Source organism: Elephantulus edwardii, unplaced genomic scaffold, assembly GCF_000299155.1.
Source record: "Elephantulus edwardii isolate Elephantulus edwardi_28Jun2011 unplaced genomic scaffold, EleEdw1.0 scaffold00141, whole genome shotgun sequence".
Classification (NCBI taxonomy): Eukaryota; Metazoa; Chordata; class Mammalia; order Macroscelidea; family Macroscelididae; genus Elephantulus; species Elephantulus edwardii.
In genome coordinates this window covers 551,421-578,604 of record NW_006399891.1, presented here as the reverse complement: position 1 = coordinate 578,604, position 27,184 = coordinate 551,421, and the positions used below count along the sequence as shown (strand labels likewise).

General features: G+C 37.2%; 1 protein-coding gene across 1 annotated transcript in view; it reads right to left on the bottom strand.

Annotated features, from left to right (window-relative positions):
- LOC102865568 (retinal dehydrogenase 1-like) overlaps positions 1–19,365 on the bottom strand; it is a 64,321-nt gene extending 44,956 nt beyond the window's left edge. The window contains exon 1 of the mRNA XM_006894377.1: positions 18,994–19,365. Coding sequence (XP_006894439.1) covers positions 18,994–19,059 — 66 coding nt within the window. The 5' untranslated portion in view covers positions 19,060–19,365. The remainder of the gene's footprint in view (positions 1–18,993) is intronic.
- Positions 19,366–27,184: the final 7,819 nt, after the last annotated feature.

Here is a 27,184-nt window from a genome sequence, read left to right as displayed (position 1 = left end):
ATATATATATTTCAATGACCTATCTGATAAGGAACTCATATCTAAAAATCAGCCACTGAAAAGCTTAAGGGCCACAACCTTTTCTAATACATATAAGGTTTTCATAGGTTGGATTGACCTGACACAACTTTTTGTTTGTTTGTTGATTATTCACAAACCTAAGCATTACAATTTCATACACTGTATCTCCCTTTCAAGTTTTGTAGAGTTGGGTTTTTTTTTTTCTGTCTGATTAAGATATTTTATTTGCATGCCTACACCCACACCTGTACACTAAGTGTGGTTACTACACTACTTGAAAATGCAAGCTGAAGGAAAGAATATGCTTTTAACTGAAATCTTCATAAATTCGAAGCAAGAGCAGAAGCTTTTGGAAATCTTGAATCTTAGAAATTATTTCCCCGATTTTCCTCTTCAAATACTGAACAGGCTCATTTCAGGTTATGGGATGATTTGGTATTATAAGAGGCTATTTTCCCGACCTTTATTTCAGTGAAAGGCAGCTTTGGGAGGAATTGAAAAAAAAGTCAGTTTAGAAAAAAATTGCTAGGTAGATTTTTCTGTTCCAGTATTTAAAGACATAAAAGATTGAAGACATGTTCTTTTTAAAAAATACTAATCTATATTTTAATAAAATCATGTATTAGATTTTAGGGCACCCACAAAACAAACACAAAGATCTAAAGAAAAAGGAATCCATTATATAGGGAATTGTATTCTGTGTACACTATACAGAAATAGAAACATTAAAAACTGTCTAAAATGAAATCTTTCATTTAAACGTCTGAATTTCAACATTTATAATCTGCGTGCTAATAAAGAACTTAGTGGAACTCTGATATTTGCCTTTCTCTAAAGATACTAGACAAAGTTAAATCATGAAGGACTCTTTTCTTTGATTATAAAAGCTAAGGTTTATTTCGGATGAGATTTTAGTTTTTTCTCCCTTCACTCATCCCTTACTCACTCTCTTACATTCATTGCTTAGTAATAATTTAAGATATAATCTTATATTTAGTCTATAATAATAAATAACATTTTGAATGTCATTGGATTACAATTTTCTATTGGATATTTATTATAATATGAACTATTTTATTTAAATTTGAATTTATTTTATTTAAATTTGAATCATGTTTGTCAATGCATGTAGTACTATATTAAGGTGAGTACTACTAAATGACTGGGTTGGGACTGTATATGAACAGGATTTATAAGATAAACTTTAATTCAGATACCTCCTTACTACCTATTTTAAGAAGTATAATCTTGAAGGAGAATTATGGCATACAATTAATTATACTTTGTAGTGTACAACATTATTAAGACAACTTGTTTTAAAAATATTTTCTTGAACTCCAATGTTTTCTATACTGTGAAATTTGCGATTCTAAAGAGACATTTTTTAATATTTACCTTCTTCCCAGGATATAACTTCATTTCATCAAGCATTGTCTAGTTCTCTAGTTTATCACTGATTATCTGATACAGTCCCCCTTTCCCAAAAATTTTTAACCATCAGCCAATATTTCTTTACTATTGTTGTTGTTATGTACTGTAGAGTCAGAACTGACCCATAGCTCACCCCCTCCAGTGGGTTTTCAGAGTCAGTTAATCAGATCCTAGGAGATTGCCCCTCCTTCTACCACTGAACAGCTGTGGCCTCGAACCTCATTCTTTTGGTATTGCAGTTCATCTTCTTGCCACTAGGCCACCAGTAGCATTGTCTAGCCTTAATGTTGTTGTTGTTGTTATGTGCCATCGAGTCGCCTGCGACTCATAGCGACTCTATGTACAACAGCCCTAAACTCCGCTCTGTCCTGTGTCAATCGCACTGTCTCTGACACTCCCATCCCAATTATCCCAGTCACTGAATCAATCCACCTCATAGAGGGCCTTCCTCTCCTGCGCCGTCCCTCCACCCTCCCAAGCATGATGTCCCTCTCTAAGGACCGGTCTCTCCTCACAACATGTCCGAAGTAAGTTAGACGGAGCCTCAGAATCCTTGCCTCCAAGGAGCCACCCAGTTTAACCCTCTCCAGGACAAATCTGTTTGTTTTCCTAGCAGTCCATGGTATCCTCAATACTCTTCTCCAGCACCACAGCTCAAAGGCATCAATTCTCCTTCTATCCTCCTTGGCCATTGTCCAACTCTCTGATGCATAACAGGTGATTGCGAAGACCATGGCCTGTATCAGACGCACCTTAGTCTCCAGAGAGACACCACTGCTCTTCAGCACTTTGGAGAGGTCCCTAACAGCAGACTTTCCCTTGGCAATGAGCCTTTTAATTTCCTGGCTGCTGGTGCCAAGACTGGTGACTATGGAGCCAAGCAAACTAAAGCTGTGTACAATCTCAATCTCTTCACCATCCATCCTGATGCTGCCAATTGGTCCAGTGGTGAGAGTCTTTGTATTCTTGACATTGAGCCTCAGTCCATACTGTAGGGTGCAGTCCTTGACACTCTGCAGCAGGTCCTCCTCAGTTTCAGCAATCAGGGTTGTGTCATCCGCGTAACACAGATTGTTGATAATTCGTCCACCAATCTTGACCCCACATTTCTCCTCATAGAGCCCAGCCTCCCGGATAATCTGTTCTGCATATAGGTTGAAAAGGTATGGAGATAGGATGCATCCCTGGCGTACGCCCTTCCCAATTTTGAACCATGCAGTGTTCCCTTGCTCTGTTCTGACGACTGCCTCCTGGTCCAAGTATAAGTTTCACATTAGAACGATCAAGTGTTCTGGGATTCCCATTCTTCTCAGAGTCAGCCACAGTTTGTTATGATCTACACAGTCAAATGCCTTTGCATAGTCAATGAAACACAGATAGACATTCCTCTGGTATTCCCTGCTTTCAGCCAAGATCCATCTAACATCAGCTACAATATCTCTAGTACCACGACCCCTTCTGAAACCAGCCTGGACTTCTGGTAGTTCTCTGTTGATGTGCTGTTCCAGTCGTTTTTGGATAATCTTCAGTAAAATAATAGATAACTTAAAATCAAAGAACTTACACTTTAGTAATATGGTGATCTATGATATATGAATATGCTATGATATATGAATATGCTATGATATATGAATATGCTACAATATTTACCATTTGCTATAAAATAAGGCACATTTGTTTTGTATCTGCAAGCTGGACAATGAATAAGGATGACAGAAGAATTGATGCCTTTGAACTGTGGTGTTAGAAGAGTACTGAATATCCCATGAACTGCTCAAAGAACAGGTATGTCTTGATAGGGGGCAGCCAAATTTTCCTTAGAAGCAAAGATGATAAAGGTTTGTCTTGCATACTTTGGGCATGTTGCTAGAAGAGCCTTTTCCTTGGAGAGGGACATCATGTTTGGAATGGTGGAGGGATGGCCAATAAGAGGAAGACACTCCATCAGGTAGATTGAGATAATCACTGCAGCAATGGGCTTGAATGCACCAGACATGGTGAGGATGGCGCAGGATAGGACAAGATTCAGATCTGCTATTTATGGGATTACTATGAGTTGTACTTGACCATATGGCACCCAATTAACAACAGAAAGCAAGGAGGTACCATCTCACTCTAGTAACAGTGGCAAAGTTTAGCAGAGCAGCAAGTAATAAATATTGGAGAGGATGTGGCAAGAAAGAAACTTACACATTGTTGGTGGGATTGTAAAATGGTACAACCATTTTGGAAGGCAGTTTGACACTTCCTCAAATAGCTAGCTGAACATGGAAATTCCATATGACCCAGCTATTCCACTACTTGGAATATAACCTCAGAAATTGAGAACTTAGGCACAAACGGAGATTTGTACACCAATGTTCATAATAGCATTATTAATCATTGCAAGAACACGGAAACAGCCCAGATGTCCAACTACAAATGAATGGACTGAGAAATTATGGTGCAGTCACACAATGGAATACTATGCAGCATGCGGGACCAATAAATTATTACCTAACTCGGGAGGGGCTGAAGAGCATTATGCTGAGTGAACTAACTCAGTTCCACAAGGACAAATATTGTATAAAACCATTATAGTAGAGTGAGTATAAGGATCCAAGAGAGGGGAGAGTGGAAGCAGAGGGATAAGGATATGCAGGAGGAGGGGGAATTAATCATGAGATTATACAATTTGATGGGGGCATGAAGGAAATTGGAAGAATCTGTTCTGGGGAAAAACATAATAGAATTTGGTAAATAAACTAATAATAAAAAATCAAGAAGGCTAAAGTTCCTTGTCTATCTCTAGAATATAATTAATCAGAGAATAAAAAGTAATTAGAATAATCATAATATGCTATCATATGTCACTTTTAAGCTGTTCTCTCCCTCATCTGTTTCAATTCAGTATATATAATCTATGCAGTTTTTCTCAGTCTTACCCCAACCCTGATGTCAGTCACTTTCTACAACAGTGGCACCATGCAGTATATTTGTCCTTTTGTGACTGATATATTTCCAGAATTAAGGTTGCATAAAGGAGTGCATTTCAGGTGGGGATGGAGGGGCAGGGTCAGAGTTGGGGGATTGTATACCAATGAAGAAGTTTATCTTTTGCTTTTCAAAGAGAGGAGTGAACTGGGGGGAGGAGGGGATAAAGAAAAAAGTGCAACAATGAATGAATGAAAATCCAAATCTCTGTAAATATTCATTAAAATTAATAAAACAAAATTTAAAAAAAGTAATTAGGAGGCGTTCAAAAGACTTGTAAGGATGACGTAGAATTTACAAGAAAAATATATGAATATAAAGAAAGAAGGGAGAGGCACAAAGTAGTCTACATAAAGAGACTAAGTAGGCAAAAAACCCAATATGAGGGTATGAAAAATATGAGGGATCAAAATAACTCTTACTTTTCTCATAAGGTGATGTTGTTGTTAGATACCATTGAATTGAGTATAACTCTTAGAAACCCTATGAGCAACAGATCTGAACTCTGTCTCCGATATCCTTTGAGCCCTTTGTGTCAATGTATCTGGCTTAGGGGTCTTCCCTTCATAAAGTGATAAATTACAGATGAAGACCATAAATTTCACTTTTCTATGGGCAATCTCCCTCCATGTGATTATCAGCCTCTGAAACCAGTTGGAGGGTCTGCTATGGATCAGTTCCAACTTGACGGTGCACAACAACAACATCCTTAGAGAAAAGAGATCAGCATCTCAGTTGAACTTGCAGAAAGATCACTGAAACCTAAATAGTAACTTGTTCAAAGTGCCTCAGAGTCAGCCAGCATTAGCTACCAAAGAATCATATTACATAATCCCTATAATTACTCTTTCATACATATCTAACCCTAACTTTTTAATATTTTCATTTCAAAAGATGTCTGAGGAGTATTTCAATCAGTGAGTTAGAAAGTGAGTTCATGATCACCTTTATGCTGTTCTCACATTTAAGCTAAAGTTCTCATATGTGCTCATAGAATTTTTTCCCATGCTAGCACTTTTTTCTTTCTACTATTTTGTTCCACCTTCTATACTCTATGTTATTTATCTCCTTATTCTCTCTGCTTCATTAAAATATAGTCTTTGCCAACTTACCATAATCATCTTCTAAACCAACTCTATTCGGATTCACCCGCATCCTGCATCACAACACGTGGGTGGCTCACCTCCTTTTACGTTCTTGTGGTTTGGCTTCAGTACATGTTTCCAGCCTTTCTTTCTATCTGCTCCTCAGTTTACCCTTGGCTCAGCCTTTGACACTGTCTCAAACATCATTCTCTTCTTTCCCTGCAACTTCTTTTATGTTGTCCCTCAGGCTAATGTTTTCCTACTTTATTCACATTTCAAATTTTACTTAAAATGTCATCTCCTCTAAATGGCTTTCACTAATTCCTGGAGCAGATTTAATCGCTTTTCCCTCTTGTCCAGGAAAGCATTTTAAAAGTCTTACTATTAAGTTACTTATGAATTCCACCTTGTATTAAAGTAAAATATTTCAATGTCAGCGTACCCAACTCACAACCAAAATAATTAAAGAAACTGAGGTACCCTAGCGAGCTCTGGTGACTCTGTAGCAAGGAGTGTGCTGCCGGCCCAAAAGCTCAAATTCTTCAGCAGCTCTGTGGGAGAAAGATGGGCAATATCCTCTTTTTCGATGAATAGGTTCTGACTTCTTGATACGTAACACAACAATAACAATAATTCTTTAAGGAGTCTATCAAAACTTGCATCAGATTGGCTGGTTTTGCTTTCTCTTCCTGTCCTAAAGATTTTATTACCACTTCAGACTTGATAACTTTAAGATGACAGAACGTAACTCTCAGCCTGTTGGAAATGGATCCAGAATGCTCTCGTTAGTGGTAATTACTCGCCTGCATGTTGGATCCTCATTCTGTGGGAGAGAGTTGTGGTGGTCCTTTTCTGTTATGTTTTATAGTTTTGAAAACCTTATGAGGAAGTAATTCTACTCTGTCCTATAGGGCTACTATTAGTTAAAATTGACAAGACAGTAATGGATTTACAGCATAATGTCAGTGAAAAGCTATTATCTGTTCTGTTCTGTTACAGCTGTGGTAAGACTTCTGGCTCTCAGCTGAGTCCTCTTACCACTGTTGTTGATAGGTCTAGTTGGATCCAATTCATAGCAACCCTAATGTACTAAAGAATGAAACCTTGACTGATTCTACCCTATTCTTACCATCTGCCATGCTCGAATCCATTATTGCAGTAAGTGCATCAATCCTTCTCAGTAAGGGTGTTCATTTTGCTGAATCTTTCTTAAGAATCTATTAATCTTATCATCAGTTTCATGTTCTCAGCTATCTACTTTCATACTATTAAAATGTGTTTTGCTTTCTGCACAAAATCTCATTTTGGGGAAAGAATGATTATAATATGGATATATAGGTTCATTATTAGAGTCTTGTATCTAAATTGTATATGTAACTTCTGTGTCAGATTCAAGTTGCTAAATGTACCATAAAAGAGCCTTCTTTTAAGCAATAAGAAAAAGTTATATGCAGTCTGAAGATAATGGAAAAGATCAGTTCTAGAGAATCCTAATTTACGAAGAATTATTTTGCATTATTCAGTTTTAACCTTTAATATAAGAGAACATTTTGCACTCCGCTTTGGTTTGAATCTGTGCTTACATTCATATAATCCCCAAACAACCACTGTGGTGTTATCAGAAAATTACATGTCAGTTTACAAAAAGGAGATGCGCTCTGGAAAGCACAATGGGAAATTTCAAGATGAATCAGTCATGGCCCCTCTCCAGACGCTTACAATCTAAGAGGTGAAATATGTTTTATATCAAGGCCAGGCAGTAAAGACAATTGTAGATGAAAATTATCAATTTAATATTTCAGTTAATTCATTGCATGGGGAAACTCTTGGACAGAATTCTCAGTAGGACATTGTAGCCTTAAAAGATGCGATCCAGATTCTTGGAAAGGAGAGAATTGAGCAACGGAAGGGAACATCCTAAGATGTTTGTATCATAGTAAAGAGGCCAGGCCTATGCTGATAAAATCAAACAATGAAAATAAGATTGTAGTGGCAACTAACACTCAGACTGAGAAATCTGTAATTTATTATCAATAAAATGAAAGTGTTTTTATGAGTATTTCCCAATTACCAAAAAACAAAAACTCAAAACCCTCAATATTGATTTGATGGATTTCAAAAGATTAGCTTGAAAACTGTTTTGGTCATCCAGTCATGAGGTAAAAACATTATAGTGACACTGGAGCACAATGCTCAAATTATGAAGTAGGATTTGTCCTCCCACAAACAGAGATCTTTCAAAGTAAAACAGATATTGAACTCTAATGCTAGATACTGCTTTGCCCTTTTTATTCTTTATAGCTTTCAATAATTTTTTCATTTATGAAGTTTTGTAGGGTTGTTTTTTTTACATTGTTTTTCACACATTCTTTCATTCACATTGTGTTTCATACTATCATTCCCATATATTGTGTTTTTAAAAAATTCATCACCATTCATCTATGTGGGCAAAGGGAGGGGGTAAAGGAATTAGGAAAAATCCAGTGGGTATGTGAAAAGACAGGGTAATAGTAAGCTATCAAGAATTTATTGGTAAAAAAGACCTTAAATTTTTGGTTTTAATTTTATTAATTTTACACTTGGCATTTATCCTCCAGATAATTATGTGATCAAAATTTTGGTTAATGCTCTTTAACTTCAGACTAATTAATGTTTATTGTAATTATTATGAAACATATTTTAGGCCCAGGGACACAAACTACAATGGTGATAACATTATTTTTTTTATTTGCTGTTTACCTTTATGTAGTTTGTGTAATCAGTAGTTGTTTTCGGTGCCATTGTGTCGGCTATAGCTTACAGTAATACTATGGATAATGGATCTGAACCCTGTCCTATCCTGTGCCATCCTCATCATCTCTGATATACCTGAGCCCATTGTTACAGTCACTGTGACAATTCTTGTTGAAGGCCTCTCTTTACTGTCCCTCTCGAAGGACTAGCCCCTTCTAACAACGTGACCAAAATACGTGGCACTTTCTCCAAGACATGTTTGCTTGTTCTTTTGACAATCCGTTAGATCGTGAATAAAGTAGCATGTCAAAAAACCCAAAATCTTTGTCCTTTAAACCTTTATTGTTGTTGCTTTATACTGTCAAGTTGGAACAAACTTCATAGCTGACCCTCCGGTGGGTTTGCACACAGGAATAGACAACCCACATTTCTCCGACAGATCTACTGGTAGATTTAAACTATGTGTCTTTGAGCTGGCAGTGCAATTCCTTACCACTAAGGCAACAGAACTCCATTTTTAACCATTACATTGACTATATTCCAATGTGAATTTTGGAGAAAAGATACTTTTGGATCTTATATATGAATAATGGACATGAACTTAAAGTTCACAGTATCAATTGGGCATTAGAGAGACCCACCCAGAGTGGTAGGAAATTGTGCTACAATCTCAAAGGCACAAAGTTCAAATCCACCAACTGCTCCAAGGGAGAAGGGTGAGCTATCTCCTCTGGAGGAATTAACTGCCAATGAAAACCCACTGGAGGGTCAGTTCTGACTCAACAGTGTACGATAACAACAACAACAACAACCCAAACTCACAGCTATCATTGGTTTTCCTAGAGTATAAAAAAAATCTCCCCCCCCCCAATGGTGGATTTGAATTGCCAGTTTTAGGCTGATTGCTCCATTGGAGAAAAATGCACTGTCTCCCTCATAAAGATGTACTTCCTAGAAACCAAATAGAAAGTCTCTCTCTTTTTTTAATGCATACTCTAAGATGCAGACTTTAGGAGTCCTGGAGGGATGCACACAGTTAAACTCTAGGGTGCTGACCAAAACTTGGGCAATTCAAACTCACCCAGAGGCCTGAGAAGAAAGACCCGGAAATATGCAAATATGCTTCTGGTGATTGGCAGCCACGAGAATCCAACCCAGGGCAGTTTTCCTTTGCATTTCACCATGAATAGAATTCCACCCACTGCAGGCAAAAGTTTAACACAGTCAGCTGTGGGTGGAAAGATTAGAAGTTTAAATGTACCCAGAGGCATCTTAGGAGGAAGGGCTGGGACCCATCTCAGAGATCAGCCATTGATAACCTTATGGCTGACAATTCTACTTTGATACACATGGAGTTGCCTTGAGTTATAACTGACTGGTGTCAACTGACAGGTGCAGTCCTGGACTTCAGGCATTTATTATGTGGCAAACCAACCAGTGGAAATGGGCTTGAGATAACGTACAACGTGATTTTTTATTCTGTAAATTTAATCTTTGGAACAGGCTATGTAATCATGCAAGTTTTTGATGATAATTAATGAGATCCTTTGCGAAATAGATGTCAGATCTCAGAGAAAAGTAATGTTGTCCTTGGTGTATATGGCAAGGTCAGTCATCAAGATTAAGGGAACTTCCAGTAGGAAAGGTAACTTTAAAACATATAGCATGTATTCCAGTATCATATAAAGACTTTAAAAAAGTGTTAAATCTCCACTTTCAGATTGCATTATTTACCCACAAAGTGCCTCTGATTTTTTATATGAATTAGTCATAATTAAAAAGAAAAGTTTTTCCAGAAGTAAAGTTAGTATGTCCTAATGTCTTTGTTTATACTTCTAAATAAATAAACATGCTACTCAAAATATTTCTGGCTTGCTTAAGCTACATTTGACCCATAAAGCGTATATATATAACTTTTGGCTGAAAACAGAATCCCTATATTGCTCTAAAACATACTCAAGGAGTCCGAAACTAATCTTATTCCCGAAGGGTTGAGACTGGCCCAGTTGATTCTAGAAGTGGTTTGCTTTGGTTGGATTGAGAATTTATATTTTGGACCTTCTGCTGAGAATGTGTATTTCTCCCCCAGAATATAGACTTAGAATCTACATCTTAACATGATTCCTAGGCAATTCTCAAGTGTACATAGAATTCCCTAAAGGTTTCTAAGAATCCCCTAAGGGTTTCTAAGAATCACTTGGAGATTTTCGGGACCAGAGAAAGAGATGAAGGATGAATAAAAATCTATTCTGAGCAATAGTCCGATGAGACCATAAACATTTAAGGGAAAGGCAGGCTCTGGAAGGATGGCCTTGGACGGCACTGGAATGATGCTCAGCAAAATCCAAGGCAGCAAAGGGCAACACTGAGACAGTTGAAACTTACAGAGGGGAAACTGATGGAAATAACTAATGAGAGGGCAAAATAATTAATCTTAACACAATCAAAAGACAGAAAGCAAAATTCAAAAAACCGAACAAAATGGGAGAAACACACTTTTCATTTCCGTTTTATAATGAAGTCTGAGCAGAGCTATGGTGGCTTAGTCTGTAGAGTCGTGCTGCTAATTCAAAGGCCTTGCCACTGTGGCAATGGAATCCATCAGCGGCGGTGCAGGAGAAAGTGGACTATCTCCTCTTCTCCCTATTTATAGCCTTTCAAAAATCTGCTGGAAGGCCAGCAGTTTACAAGATATAAAAAATGTAAGAAAGTTCTCCACAAAGCTAATCTTCATCAGCATCAAAACCCAGTAATACAATAGCTTGTATGCAAGTCATCTTTATTTTTGTAATAAAAATGTCAAATGTAGAGCATAATTCAATATATTTATATTTCTTAAACTCCAACAAGAAGATTGGGAGAGGAGATGAACTAGACAATATAACCAGAATTGCATGAGGTGGTTATTCAGAGTTAGTTTTTTGTTTGTTGGTGGTTTTTTGTTGTTTTTTTTTTTTAATATAAGCTTTTTATTTTATTCTGGTTTATTTACAAAGTTCATATACATTGTTTTCACACCAAATCTTTTCCATTTCCCTAACCTATCCTTCCCTTCAACCATCAAACTGTGCGACCCTGTGATTACACCGCCACCCGTTCTGAGCCGTGTGCTCCCTCCACCCCGCATACACGTTTTACTAGTTTTGAGAGCTCTAATATTCATGAAGATTCCTGATGAATAAGGTCCTGTTAACACTAGGACTCCAGGTGGTATACTGTACAACCTGCTGTGCTACTAATCAAAAGGCTGCTGGTTCAAATCCACAGTTGTTCCAGAGGAAAAAAAGATGAGCAATCTTCTTTGGTAAAGATAAAAAGCCTGAGAAACTCAAAGGAGGGTCTTTATGAAGTGTCCTTGATTCTACAGCAATAGGCTCAGCTTTGGGTTTGGAAGCAAACGATTACAATAAAGACATTCAGTAGAAGTGTTATAGTATTGTTGTTGTTGCTGTCAGGTGCCATCAACCAACTAGAATTAGGAACCCAAATGAGTCACAAGCGGCTTGATTGTGCAACAACTACCACATACTGGATGAGCTTGGGATGGTGAGAAATCGTGATAATTTTTAAAGATCGTACACACAGATCAAATCCCCTATTAAAACAAGCTTGGAAGTAGAAGTGGCATCCACTTCCACAATAGCTTGCCTCTGGAAACCCTATAAACCTGGAGAAAGCACAGAAGTTATACAGGAAGTGTCCAGGACTTTTGTTCATAGGGTCGCTATGAGCCGCCTGCAACTCAACGGCACTTAACAACAACAACAAGAAGAAAATATTGGTGATAGCTCTATCTCTTATAACTATGTCTATAATTTGGGGAATTTTTTGGCACAAACTTACACTCAAAGAAATTAGTGTTAAAAATCCATATTTAAGTAAACATTGACTTTTTCATTCTTTTTATCAGTAATAAATTTTAACTATTAGATTATTATTCAATCATTATTCAAGTTCTTCTGAACATAACTCTGTGCTGACAATGTAAGTCTGATAAATGCATAATGCCTTCCTTGGCCACATTTAAACTCATACCCTACCTAAAACAGGTAATTCCTATTTTGTGACAATCTCTTTTTAACAAAGCCTGTACTTTCATGAGCTTTCTTTAATACTGATTGGAATGACATCATTTCACGGATTAATCAGGCCATTTCTGAGGCATTACTCATACAATAATCACCCTCAGCTGAAATGTGGGAAGTTTGAGCATCTGAAGTTTGAGTCACTTATGTTTCAGAAGAAAGGTCCAATGATGTATTTCTAAAACTCATCCCTTGAAAACTCTAGGGAGTAGTGTTACATACTCCGACACACTGGCTATCATCATGAGTTGGAACTGACTAGGTAGCAACTAAAAACAAACATAAAACAGACCCTGGACTTTAGATTACTCCTTAAATGCATTGTTAGCACTCTTGAAAGAGTTTTCCCACCTAGGCCTCTCATCCTGGCGATAAGTTATTGACAGATTTGTGAGGTGAAGTCCATATTAAAGAAGTCACATGAAAACTGCTAATCCTCAGAATCTGATGAAGTGGAAAGGATACCCTTTTTAAGGAGATGTATCATGTATTTTAGTATCTTTTTTGAGTAGGGTTTCAGAAAGTCAGTCAGGTGCCTGAGAACAATACAATTTGCCAGGACAGCAGTCCTCTGTTTTGTCCTGATATAGAATCTTCTAAGAGAGTCCTGTCCTTAAAAAGAAAATATTTAATATCACAGACAGAAGTGTTTATGATTTAAAAATATTTAATTTTTCGTGTATGATTATATCTCTGGAGGGAAGTCTTGGTTTATAACCATGACTTAGCATTTTCTGAAGGAGAATGTACCTGATTTTGATCTGCCTGGATGCTTTGCAGTTTCTGGGAGGAACCAGAAACCAGTTTCCTACGTAAACAAATGGTGGTCACTACAGAAAATGAAAGGACTATGCTCAAGTTTTTAGACCATTATGTAGATGAGCACATCACTTTTTGGTAGTATCAGTAAAACCTAGAAGGCAGTTAATAGTGCCAAATCTCAGAATTTATTTCAGACCTCCAGATCCTGATCCGCAGTGCAATAAGATCCCCAACTGGCTCATATGCACATTACAATCTGAGTGCCACTCCAAAATACATTGTTCCAAGTGGCCCATCCAGTCTCAAGATTTAGTCCCCAGTTGATTCATCATCTGTCCTATCATCCATATCCTTGCCATCCTCTCAGTTAGAGAAAAGAAATAATGCTACAAGTAAAGTACTTGTTCTTAAGTGTCATCAAGTCAGAATTGAGTCTTAGCTAGGGTTTTTAGAGGCTGTAAATCATATGGGAAGAGGCTGCCCACCTTTCTCCTATGGAGCTACCGGTGGATTTGAACTGCCTACTTTTGAATCAACAGTGCAACTCTGAAGTAAAGGGTATGAAAACACTTCTTACAGGAATCCAATGAGATATTAAAGGACAAGTGTCAGCTCTGAAATGAGAACAGCTAGAATCCAGTCGCCCTCTGCAAGCTATATGAATTTGAGTTCACTTGTTTTTTCAGCCTTTAAAAAAGGCTACTAATAACACCTCTGGCTCCCTCCCAATAGGTAATGACTATGAGCCCCAAATGAAATAAATGCAGTGAAATCAGTAGAAGTTGGAACTCAATGGCGTTGTTTTATTTTTCCAAGTTTTAGAAGTTTCCTGCCTTTGTGAGGGCACAAAACTTTTCTATCCTCTTCATTAGTAGAAAAAAATTTTCATTTTCCTTCTCTTACAAATGGAAGATGCCTATCTCTGGCACAGTGAAGCAGTACTAAGTTCTGGTTTTCATAGGTAAAACTTCTTTATTTTATAGAGGTTTGAACCATTAACAAACAAGTATAAATTTCATCTACAATGTGGAAGTAAATAATTTTAGAAACTTGGAATCATTTTGAGAAGGAGAAGAAAACAATTAGACACATTTCCACAATGTACCTCATTGTATCCTAACAGCTACTCTCCAAGGCACTTGTTGTTATTCTCAATTTATAAATAAGGTGCCTGAAACTCAGGGAGATTATAAATTCAGCCAAATTAGAACATTAAAGTAGAAGAGTGTGCACTAGAAGCCAGGTTTATCTTATTAAATTATCACATGCACAGTCATCTATCTATTTGTTCAACTGGTTCCAGGCCACAAGCAAATAGAATTAGTTTCCTTTGAAGGGAGTTGAGAAGTTGCTCCATGAGAAAACAGTAAACAGTACAATCAGCTTTGTTTTCAACATAAATTCTGTCCTGACATAAATCCTCAGTGGTTTCCCTCCAACAAAAGACATCAGTCGATGTAGGCCCAACCTCTGTCTCTCATCTAATCTCATCCATTCTTTCTCCTACTCATTCACCTCAACCACCTTATCCTTCTGATCATTCCCTGAACATACCAAGTTATTGACCTCAGGGACTTGGCACTTCTGGTTCTTTTTAGCATTTCTCCATTTGCACGACCCCTTTACTCTCTGCACTCCTCAGCTTCACCTTTCATTTTTCACTTCCTCAAAGACACTTTCCATAATGACTTCATCCAAGGTAAGCTCTTCCCTTCATCTTTGAAGCTTTTCATTTTCTTCTTTTTAGCATGTATCATATTTGATTAAATTATTCACTTATTTGCTTGCTTTTTAGTTTCATGCCTACACCCACACTTTTCTAGGCTAACCTGCCGTGGACAAAAAAAATATACACTTACATTTTGACTGGAGACCTTGCAAAAAACATCCATTCAACAACTTGATAATTGGGGGAAGGGAAAGAGAGAGAAAAGGACGAGGTTGAGGCTGTAGTCTGAAAAGAGGGAGGAGTATAGGTTTTCCAAAAACTTGTTTTAAGAACTTAACAAGAGATAATGGTGAGGGAGGGAAAATCACTTAAACTTGTGCCTGCTACACAGTACACAGTGATTGATGTCACTCTTCCATCAAAAGTGACCTACTCCAGACAAAATTTATTCCAAGAGTTGAAAACATGCAGTTTTACGTACCTATTTCAAAGGCCTCTGCATCATAGCCTTTTCTACCCCAAATTCCACCTCTTTGATCCAAGTTGAAAGCATTTTTATTCCCCAAATTCCCTAATCATTTGTCTTTTTTTTTCCCTGAGCTGACAGCAAAACCTTCTCCTGGGAGCCTGACAACAGCTGAGCAGCAGCTGGATAGGCTCATGGTCATGCCCCTCCAGTAATCAGGAATGGACAAGGGAGAGAGTAAAGGACAGAGCATGGTTCTGGTATTATGCTGCCCCAAGTAGCTGTATTGATTGGTGCATTGGCTCAATTTGTCAGTGATGGTCAAAACCTCACCTGGTCTCCCACTAGCTGTGTAACTTAAGTAACTGAGCTATTATTCAAAGGAGCCCAGGTCACACTGTTATTCTGTTCCTCAGTTTCTTCATCTATGAAAAGATGAATCACCTCCCTAGAGGGCTATTTTGAGGAAGAAATAAAATCATTGTAAAGAACTGAATACATCCTGGCACAGAATAAACACAACTCTTTTCACTATCATTCTTTCGTGTGTGTCAGAGTGAAATGTTATTATCTGATGAAGATCCATTCATCTATGAACAAATGAATTAGTGTCATAGTTAACACTAAAGAGTTAACATTTTTAGGGGTTGACTCTTCTTGTCTGGGAAAGTGTTCTTTCTGGATTTCTTTTTCTTTCTTTTTTTATAAGGCAAAATATGATGTTTTAAAGGGAGAATGGAAAATAAAGTTAGCAAATCCAGTAAGAGAAAATTCTTGATCCTTAAAATCCTGGCTAAACCCTCGGAACTTCGCTTCAGTGCAAACCTTGTCATGCAGGACATGACTGTGCAAGAAAGAGTGACAGAAAAAAAACTAGGAGAAGAGCATAAGATGAGAGGAACTATTGTGGGAAATTATTTTAAGGAGGGTTAGACAAAAGAGAATATCCTGGATTCTCTTTTGAGGATTCCAAAAAAGAAATAGGCCCAGGATAACTAACAAAAATCAGTCACTTCTCATGGGCGAGACAGTATTCCAAGTGCTTTATGACCTTTAAATTCATTCTAATGCTTCTGGCTACCTTATGAAATCAGTAACTTTATTTATCTTCTCTTTATACATAAGTAAATGGAGGCAGGAAGAGGTAAAGTAGTTTTCCCAAGATCACAAACTTGAAATGAAATCCTTCAATTAAAGGCTCAATATAAATGCAGGGTGGCAGGTATAAGACTGATTTAGAATTGGAAGTGGGGGAATAAAAATACCCAGGATAAAGATGGGCTCTGAGTTTATGTGATTACAATGACGTTATTGAGGACTTAAATTTCAAAAACTAGTGTCATTTATGAAAGTATTTTTAAAACTCTGTTCTCTATTTCATCCACTCCAGTAAAGAAATATTCAGACTGTCCTAGAGAATAAGTCATAGAAGGAATGCATCAATGACTTCTTTTGTTTGGATAAAAAGGAGTTTCAAGCTTGAGAATGTAACTTTTCTATCACAGTTGTAATAATATTTTGTTACTCAAGCCTGCTTGTCTTTTCCTTCTTGCCCCACCAACTACATTTCAGTGATTAAGAAGGGCATAAAAACGATAAAAGAAAAATAGACTTGGTTTAGGCACTGACCACAAATGGTAGCTTAACAAATCCTTGCTCAGTTGGACTGCAGCCAGGAAATTCAGTTAATAACCATCACTTTTCTAACCTTCTTCAAGTGCAAGTGCGCAGCAATTCTTCAGTGGAACAAGTAGTAAGAAAATGCAAAGTATTCTGGCATTTGAAAAAGTTCAGCCATTTAGATTTAATTACGTACATAACTGGTGTCCTCCCATGTGTGAAAACACTGAAGCCAATAAAAAAAATAAAATAATATCTGAGAAAAACAAGTTTACATAGACATGTGAATAATAAAAATTCACTGACTTGTCTCTAGTATTTTCACTCAGAAATGTTCTTACAAACAATAGCAAATGTCTGCTTTTTGAATCCTGTCTTGTTTTGAAGACTTAGGTCAGTCATTTTCCCTAAAGGGGAATTCTTGTGCAATGACTTTTAGGTGGACAGGTTTCAAACATCTTGCTGTTTTAAGTGACCACTACGCTGGTGTTTGCAAGATGTCCAGGAGCATCCTGTTCATCTAGTTTGATCTCTTAAATGCTTACTATCTATTAAATGAGGCTCCAAGTGTTAGGGGGAAAAACCATTTCACATTGAATCTCCCTCAAAACACACTCAAGAGAAACTCTGCAAACTCCTGCAAAGCCATTTTTCTAAAGAGATGTTCAGCCTATCAAAAATGTCCTCAGAACAGATTACAAGAACAATAATAGACTTCTCCCCAATAACAGTAACAGGGTCCAATTTTGATCTTCATGTGTTTTCCAATGTAATTATGTTGAACTGTAATTTCCTGTGAATGCAAGTGGGGGAAACTGGAGTTTTGTCATCTGGGGCATAACCTTGCCAAGTGTTCATTATTTGACAATGGAATCACTTCATTTTCAAAGTTCCCACTTGTAATAAAATTGAATGGAGGGAAAAAAAAAAACCCCAACATTTTCTGAAAACAAACTTTGTGAAATAATTTCTTGATAAACTCTGTAGCTCTGCTTAGCTGTGTTAAAGGCACAATCTAATCTCTGCTGACACTTTTCTGAGGAAAAGGGCCAGTCAGCTGAACAAATTTCACATCTGTTGTTTGTATGAAAATGAAAATGTAGCAGACCTAAGGGTTTCAAAACTACCCACAGTTTCAAGTGGGGAAATGAATAAGTAGTAGGGAAGACTTTTCCTTTCTCATTAAATTTTAACGTTCTTGGGTTTTCATTGGTTCATTCAGAAACAAAAATGGCTCTCTCTCTCTGGCATTGTGACAGATCTTATCTTGCTTTCTGCATCACGCTTAAATCTCATTTTAGAGAGATTTTGGCTAGAACATTTTTTTTTTAAGTTTGGCATTTTATTCTGGAGTTCTTTTATCCATTATTTGAGAGTTCTTCAAGAAGTCTCATTTAACAATGAGAAAGAGGAAAAGTTTAGAGGCAATTTCACCCCGAATTTCTTAACTCTCTTGTAATGATGGATTTTGAAGTGTAGATCTGGATCTTGCTCTTATTTCTGAAAATATTTTCTGCTTTTGTTTGTGTAAATGTTTATAAGTTAATAATTCTATGTCTTTATCCAATAACAACAATCTTGTATGAAGAATTAAGTATGAATGTTTTCTTTCCCAAAATGTGCTATAGATGATTGGGAGTCCCTCTGAGCTTTTTAGAAATATTAGTTTTAGGTCATTTGATGTTGACACTAATTATGTATCTAAAAAGGTCATGTTATTTAAGCATGCTTTGCATTTCTCCTCTACCCCCCTCTATTTCTCACTTACGTATTTCTTTACTTGAACTAGTTTACTTTACTAGTTTCTCTAGTTAAATATTTGCCTCATAGGCCAACAACCCTCCACTCCCAGGCTATACCCAAGTTAATTGAACTGTTTAATAAAATTCATTATGTCCTGTCACAAAACCTTTCACGCAAAAAAGAATTCCTTCCACTTGCAAAATTTTAGGAAATAGATTAGTAAAAAGTTGTCTGATTACAGCTGTTAGTGCAAGAAACAAAGCCCGGACCTGTATTTTGCAAGCCTTTTATTTCCATATTTCCAAAGAGCTTTCTGCACAATTTTTCATAAATGGATATTTTATGCTTTACATAAATACAATTTTCATAAATTGGAGGCAAGCAGCAAGAATAAATTTTACTAACCTTAGTGTGTTCAGTCTTGATGTTGGTGAGTGGGACAGGTAGGTCTGGCAAGCCTGAGGACGACATCTCTGATAGGACTCCTGGAATACAGGTGACAGGCTCAGTGATTTGGTTCAGCTTGCTAGAGCTCTTGGCTCTATTTGTTCCTTTTTATCTGAACGGGCTAAGGTTGATTTGCATACGGAGATATGATTGGATGAACAAACTTGGAGCCCTAAGAAAAGGACACTACTTATTTGTAACACCTAGGGCAGGAAGTCTTTGACTTTAAACTTAAATCCTTAAGAAACCATCGCTCTCCCAGCACTGAAGCTGCACCTGGACACAGTGCACTATTTGCAGAGGAATTAGTTCACAAAGCTGAAATCTGCGCTGAGGGTCGACAGCACAGCTGCTCTGGCCTCCAAAGCTGGTATTACTAGTATTATTATTTTGTATTTTTGTGTTATTATGGAACTTTTCATTCTCTAACATTTTAGAATTAGAGATTAAAAATTAGGATTAAAAATGACTCTTACAGGGTAACTGTTCTCAAGAAAAGCTGATGAAGACAGGACATTTACTATCCTGTTGTTTGGGAAAGAAAGTTCATGATGCAAATCAGATTTTTTTTTAAAAAATCTATGTAATGTTTTTACAATACTTGATAAGCAGACTTTCTGTGATTTCAGGACCTATGAAATGTTATTTTTAGTCTGTATCTTACTTAGTAATATAAAGTCAGTAGGGTACTTGAGAGGATTCCACAGTATTCTGCCATATACAACCTCGCACAGCATTAGGCCTGTTACATCTCAATTTCACAGAATTCATCTGTATTTACCAGAATTTCTACAAGCAATTGTACAGAAAATGTTAAGTAAGAACCTCAAAAGAATAAAATACTTAGAAAGAATATTGCAAGTTGAGAGCATTATAAAAAAGGTAACTTTTAACAGTATTATGCCCTTTTTAAGGTACAATGCTTTATTGTATTAAAATTGGTAAAAGTTACAAGGGAAACAATATTACAAAATAAAGAAAACTCCTTTGAATACTTGCAACTTTGTTAAGAATGTTTTTGTGGTTATTTTGTACCTTGGGTCCACCTACTTATAGCTTGCTGACCCTTCAGTGGGTTTTCAGAAGTAGGAAATCTCATAGGACTGGATTGATCATCTGTCGGACCTGAGCAGCTGGCAGATTTGAACAGGGTGCCGTAGGGTTGACAATTCCTTACCACTAGGCTCCCAGAAGTTCCTTTGTTAAGAATAGTTTTTCATTTTGTTTTTTTCAATGAAAATTGGCAACTCTTTTTGAGTAGTAGATTTAGATAAGGGAATTAACATTTATTGAATAGATACTAAAAGCAAGTGTAGAAACATGCCTTTTCTGCCTACATGAATACGGAATCCCTAGTTTAAAGATACGAAGACAGTAAGGAGGTTACTCATTGTCGTAGCATTAATAAGCACACAATTGGAATTTGATCTCAAGACAACCGAACTTCAAAATTCTATTTCTTATTTCTATTTATTGTCTCTTCCCTATTATCCAGTATATAATTCTTAAATGTATCTAAGAAATTGCTGCTTCGATTCTCTGGGTCAACAGACCCCACTCACAAATATTCCAGCTTAATCTATCATTCATCTAACACAGGAACTTGCAATGTTTTTCTGTATATGAATAAATAATAAATGTTTTGACCTCTGTTGCAATTAATGGACTCTATAATAACTGTAGTGTGAATATATTTATAGATAACAGGTATAAAAAGATCAAGGGTCACTTTCAGATGACTGTACCTGACCTTTACCAATTCCACGACATCAACAACACAAAACCAGTTCCACAAGGTCAAACATGTCTCCATACTTCCAAACCTCTAGCCCAGCAACAATCTTACTGTTTGACTAGGTCTAAATTCCATTGCAGTAGCTCACAGACCACAGAGAACTGAATTAGGGAAGTCAATCATGTGCTTGTAATTCAGGTTGGTAGCAACATACAATCACTCAGTCAGGGCAGCTTCTAAAATGTGCTCACAAGCACCTTAGCCTTGAGCCTTGCTGCTTTAGGCCAGTTTTATGGAACTCTTTCAGTCTTGACAATTATGGCTCTTGTCTTTCCTAGTCATTTAACAAACTTGGGCAAAGGCTCCTAGTTCTGGTTCCATGAGGTAGCATTTCCAAGGTCAATTCCATCTTACTTCAGATCTCTGATTCTTTACTTCAGCTGCTATGATTGCTACTCTGATAGGCCCTGATCTGGCTAGTGCATGAATCTCTGGCCCTGAAGGGCACACTGAATTCTCTTGTTTCATCTTTGCTGGTGAGAATTGAGAGTCTTCAATTCTGCTGCTTGATTTGCTCAATTTAATGGCAAGAGAAGCCAATTCCCTTATAGATTGGCTAGGCATGCCCTATTCATATCCCACCCATTCACATGATGAAGTCAGTTAATGGATAGGGAAGCCATTTTGAACTATAAACCCTTTATATCACAGTAGGTACATGCATAGGTGTAGATACATTCTGATAAAAACCAATTTGAAAAAGTAGATTTTAGGTCAGATTTTCTCACAGCCTGTAGCTGGTTAAGTCCCTATATACTAAGGAAATATATTGTCTAAAACTGTCTTCATTCTTCTAGTATCATGCTTGGAGCCCAATTAGAAATGTCTGTGTTTTTTCTACTTTTGTTCTCTCTTCTCTTCAGAACATTCTGATTGTTTTCCTAATCAAAAGTGTGATCTCATTTCAGGGATTATGTTTTATTTAAGGTATACACATTATTTCATGACTATAGTTTCACAATTTTGCACAACTTTTACAGCTCCAGAATGTATGGAGTTAATGAGAATTTACAGTTCTTTTCTGCATATTCCCCATTTGAACAGGATTCTTCTATGGACTCTTGGAGAGAAATACTCAGCAATGGTAGCCAGGAACTCACTGACAAGAAGGCAGTGGTTCATGGATACAATGATTCCTTTTCTTCCTCCTGTTCCTGATACTCTCGGTCCTTCCAAGTGAATTCGTGGTGTTGGTGTGTGTCATTGAATCGGAACCAACTCATAGCTGCTTGCTCCAGGGGGACTATCTTGACTTCTCGTTAGCTTTTAAGACCCCAGGCCATATGTAGTGAAGTAGGAAGTAGAGCAGAAGCATAAACGTGTTTTTAGGCCAGTTAACTGAGATGTCTTATAAAACCATGATCGTAAAATTGCAAACCAAGAAAATAAACACTATGTTTGATTGTACAAAAGTAGCCCTAGCAACTACATTTTGTTGTTGTTATAGTGGTAAATTTATCTATTACACAATGTTTGCCATTTCAAATTTTTGCAGATATACAGTTTTTGATAGAATAATCAGTTGTGCAAGACTTAATGTGAATTTTTTTTCCATCTCTCTTAACTCTTTCCCCCCATTCCCTTGCCTCTGGTGACTACAAAGAAATACTGATGTCTTTACATTTACATATGCTCTTTATGATCCTTTTATAATAGTCAAGTCATAATATCCTTTTTTTTAAATTTTCTTGTTTTACTTTGCAAAATATTGAGTTAAATGTAAAATTACACAACAGCTGTTACATAACTTGCAGGTTGGTGCTCCAGCCATGTGCAGACAGCTGTGTTTTTGAAGCTTTCTTCTTGTTCCAGCTTCATTCATACGTTCAAACACTGATTTTTCTTTATTGATGCTCACACAGTGAACCTCAAGACTCTATAGTACAAATGGCATATCACAAGGCTCCTGTATGCTCATCCTTGATTGCATTTCATGGGGTAATTACGTAAGAACAGTCCCCTTTATACCAGGCATTACTGAATGTGTGCAGAAGGAACAGCATCAAAGAAATGCTACCACGCCTGCCCAATTTATTCAAACAAATATTTACTAAGCATGTTTTATTGTAAAGCATTGTGACTGGAGGACTGATAGTTCTCCAACTTTAACCCTACTTGAAAAGCATGCTTTTCTGTCCCAAACCCACAGGGCCTCCTGAGATTTTATTTTTGAAGTAAACATCACCTTGTCTCTGTTCTATCATCCTGTTCATGAAAGGTGAGGTAAGCATCACTACCATGAACCTTATTCATGAAAGAATATATACCTAGGAAGGGTTCTATGAAGTAAAATAACTCCCTTTCTTTATATAGGGAAATATGTCTTGATGAGAGTACAAAGGCCAAAGAAACACATTTCAAGATTAGATCTAGAGTTGTATATTTTAATGGTGTTCCCAGGTTATCCAGAAATAAAGGGATTGGCACTTGAACTTGAGATAACAGGTAGGGTACAAATGGCTGCTACAAATAACTGCTCACTGAATGGTTGGAGGTTGGTGTCCCCCTAGAGGCACCTTGAAATAAAGACTTGATGATGATCTTCTAAAAGTCAGTCGTTGAAAACTCTCTGGAGCACAGTTCTGCCTTGACACGCATGGGATTGACATGAGTTAGAAGGGACTTGATGCAGATGGTGAAGTGAAAGTATTGGTGAAGAAATATTGATTTTGGTGAAAAGGGGAAGGAGTGCTGAATCTTTCTTCTTTAAGACAAGTGAGATTGCGTAAGTGTGTGAGTTTACATGTACTTGTGTGCAATAAATAAGCTCTCACACACTGACACATATATGTGTATATTTAAACATATATGTGTATGCAAATATATATACTTAGATATATGTATATATATGTCTATCCATCAATCTTTTGACACACATATACATAAACATTTGTACACGGAGATATGAGTCACAGAATGTTCAGGATGTGCAAACACTGTATTCTATATAAATACTTATGTTTGTATTCATTTAATGGCTACATAACTCCCTTATTTATAAAGTTTTCTGTCTCTCCTTAAAATCTTAGAGTCTCTCGGTACACGACATTCTTTGAGAATCATCCAAAATCCTGTTGAGAATTGAAAGCCCAGAATAGCCTCAGCCCAGCCTCTTTTAAGAGATTGATTCACCAAACTACTGGACAGGGACTCACCAATAGACAGCACCAGAGACAACGTAGGTTCAGCTGCTGCCCTGATTAAGGACCTGCAGTCCTTGTTGTAGCTCAAGGGTTGTCCAGAGCTGTAGGTTGGAGCTGAGTCGGGGCAGTGGTAGAAGTCAAGTCTTGGTACCAAAAACACAGCCACTTCCCCTACTGTAGACCTTTTGAAACAGTGCCTCCTCCGGGCCCAACTAGTATACATGGGTCAGATGTGGCCTAGTCTGTTGTGTGTGTTGTATCCTTATCTAAATATTTACACACAGAGACAGGTTGAAAGAGAAAAGAAAATAGTTTATCCATCTCCTGGATCTGGGAAGATTTCCAGCCATTTGATTGTGAGCCATGATTATATCAAGAAACATGCAGACTATGATGTCAACTGTTGTTTAAATTACTCTCACATTCACAAGGAACTTTTCTAGAATATTGATCAACCATCAGTTACTGAAGAGATTATGGTGCCTAGCTGCCTTTCACTTGTATGTGTTATCAAAATAAAAATAATTTCTATTTTAAAAATACAACTTACATGGTAATACAAATAATTAAAAATGAAATAATAAATTCACCTTGCCCACTTGTTGTTGTTAAGTGCCGTCAAGTTGAGCGTGACTCATAGAGATCCTATGAAGAACAGGTCTGCATTCTGTCATATGATGTGCCATCCTCATCATTTATGACATACACTTGAGCTCATTGCTGCAGTCACTGTGCCAGGCAATCTCATGAAGAATCTTCCTCTCTTTACCCTTCCCTCTGTTTTTCCAAACATGATATCTATTTCTGAAGTATAGCATCTCCTAACAATATGTCCAAAGTATGTGAGATAAAGTTTTGTAATCTTTGCCTCCAAGGAACATTCTGGCTGCACTTTCTCCAAAGCATATCTGTTTGCTCTTTTGATGAATATCCATGTGATATTCTTTACTCTTCTCGAAATCTACTACAGCTCAAAGGCATCAGTTCTTATTATGTCATCACTATTGATTATTTAGCTTTTAAAAGACCACAGCCTAAGTCAGAGGCACCTTAGCCTTCACACTGACATCATTGCTTCTCAATAATTTGGAGAGGTCCCTGACTGCAGACTTCCTCAATGCAATATGTCTCCTCATATCCTGACTGTTGTTACCATGGGTGTTGATTTGTGGATTCAAGTGAGATGAAATTATTGACAACTTCAATCTTTTCTCTACCTATTATGATGCTGCCTATCAGTCCAGTGGTTAAAATTTTTGTTCTCTTCTTGTTGAAATCTAACCCATATTGAAGGTTGTTGTCTGATCTTCTTCAGGAATGACATCAACTCCTCATCACTTTCAGCGAACAAGGTTACATTATCTGTATTAACTCAGATTGTTTAATGAGTATCCCCCCGATCTTAATAAATTATTCTTTATAGAGTCCAGTTCCTTGAGTGATGTTCTCCCCCACCCCCACTGCATTGATGAGAAATGGAGAGAACAAACAATTCTGATACACACCATCCTTCATTTTAAATCCTGCAGTGTTTCCTTCCTTGCTTTGTAGTTTCTTGGTTTCACATGAGTAGAACTAAGTGTTCTGGGATTCCCATTCTTTTACATGTTAACCATAATTTGTTATGATCCACACAGTCAACTGCCTTTGCATAGCCAAAAATGCACAAGTGAACATTTTTATGGTAATCTTTTGTTTCAGCCAGGATCTGTCAAACATCAGCTATGATGTTCCTGGCAGAATGGCCTCTTCTGAACTCAGCTTAAATTTTCAACAGTTTTCTGTAAATTTGCAGTTCCAGCTGTTTGTGGGTGACCATCAGCAATATTTTGCTTGCATATGATATTAATGATATTGTTTTTTTTTATTTCATTATTTTTTGTGTGTACCGTCAAATCAGATCTGACTGGTACAGGAGGACATTGTTCCTCCTCCAGCAGAGCATCTGGTGGATTTGAACTGTGCACCTCTGAACTTGCAGTTGCTGCTTCTTGCCACCATTAATGATATTGTTTGATTATTTCCATATTCTCTTGGATCACTTTTCTTGGGAATGGGAACAAATATAGATCTTTTCCAACCAGGTGGCCAGACAGCTCTCCTCCAAATTTCTGGTAAGCACTTCCAAGGCACGTTAATTGACACATATTAATTGATATTCCATCAAGTCTTGGGGCCTTATTTTTTTGTCTTCAATGCAGTTTTAGTGTCTTCTTTTATTACCATTAACTCTTCTTCATATGCTACTTCCTGAAATATTTCAGTGTCAAGCAATTCTTTTTGATTGTGACACTATGTACACTTTGGATGGCTTTGATGCTTCCTAAGTCGTTTGAGATTTTGTCCGTAGCATCTCTCAGTATCGACACTTAACACTTGATTTTTTTTTTAACTCTTTCAGCTTAAGAAATGCTGAACGTACTTTTCCCCTTTTATTCTCCAACTCCAGCTCTCTGCCCGTCCCACTATAATACTTTTTTTCTTTATCTTTTCAGACTACCCTCTGAAGTCTTCTGTTCAGCTTTTTTACTAGAGCATTTCTTCCCTACGTTTTCTCTTCCTTAATAATTCAACAGTTAATATAGCATTTAATTCAATTAACTAATTAAAATAGTGAGCTATAGTGGTCTACTGGTAAGAAGTTTCCCTGTAACCCAGCTGTTCCGGTGTGGGCAGTCTCATCCCAGGTGAGTTACGGTCTCCAAAAACAACCTGCTGGAGGATTAGTTGTTTGTCAGTTCAAATTCAATGATGCTCAATGAGAAAGACGAGAGAGAGAGAGAGAGATTGCAGGACAGTGACAGGCTCAGATCTGTTGTTCAAAGGGTTGTGAGTTATAGCTGATTACAGAGCATTTAACAGCTCTATCATCTATCTATCTATCTATCTATCTATCTATCTATCTATCTATCTATCTATCATCTATCTCATCTATCATCTATCATCTCCATCATCTATGTTTCTATCTATATCTAGGAAGATCTAGTAGCCTTGTGGGTGAGAAGTTGTACTGCCAACCCACAGTCTCATAGTTTCAAATCAATGAGTTGTTCTGTGGTAGAAAGATAGGCAACTTCCTCCCATGAGATTTGTTGTTGTTGCTATGTGCCGTTGAGTCGTTTCCGACTCATAGCGACCCTATGCACAACAGCCCTAAACCCTGCTCTATCCTGTGCCAACCGCACCGCCTCTGACACACCCATCCCGATTA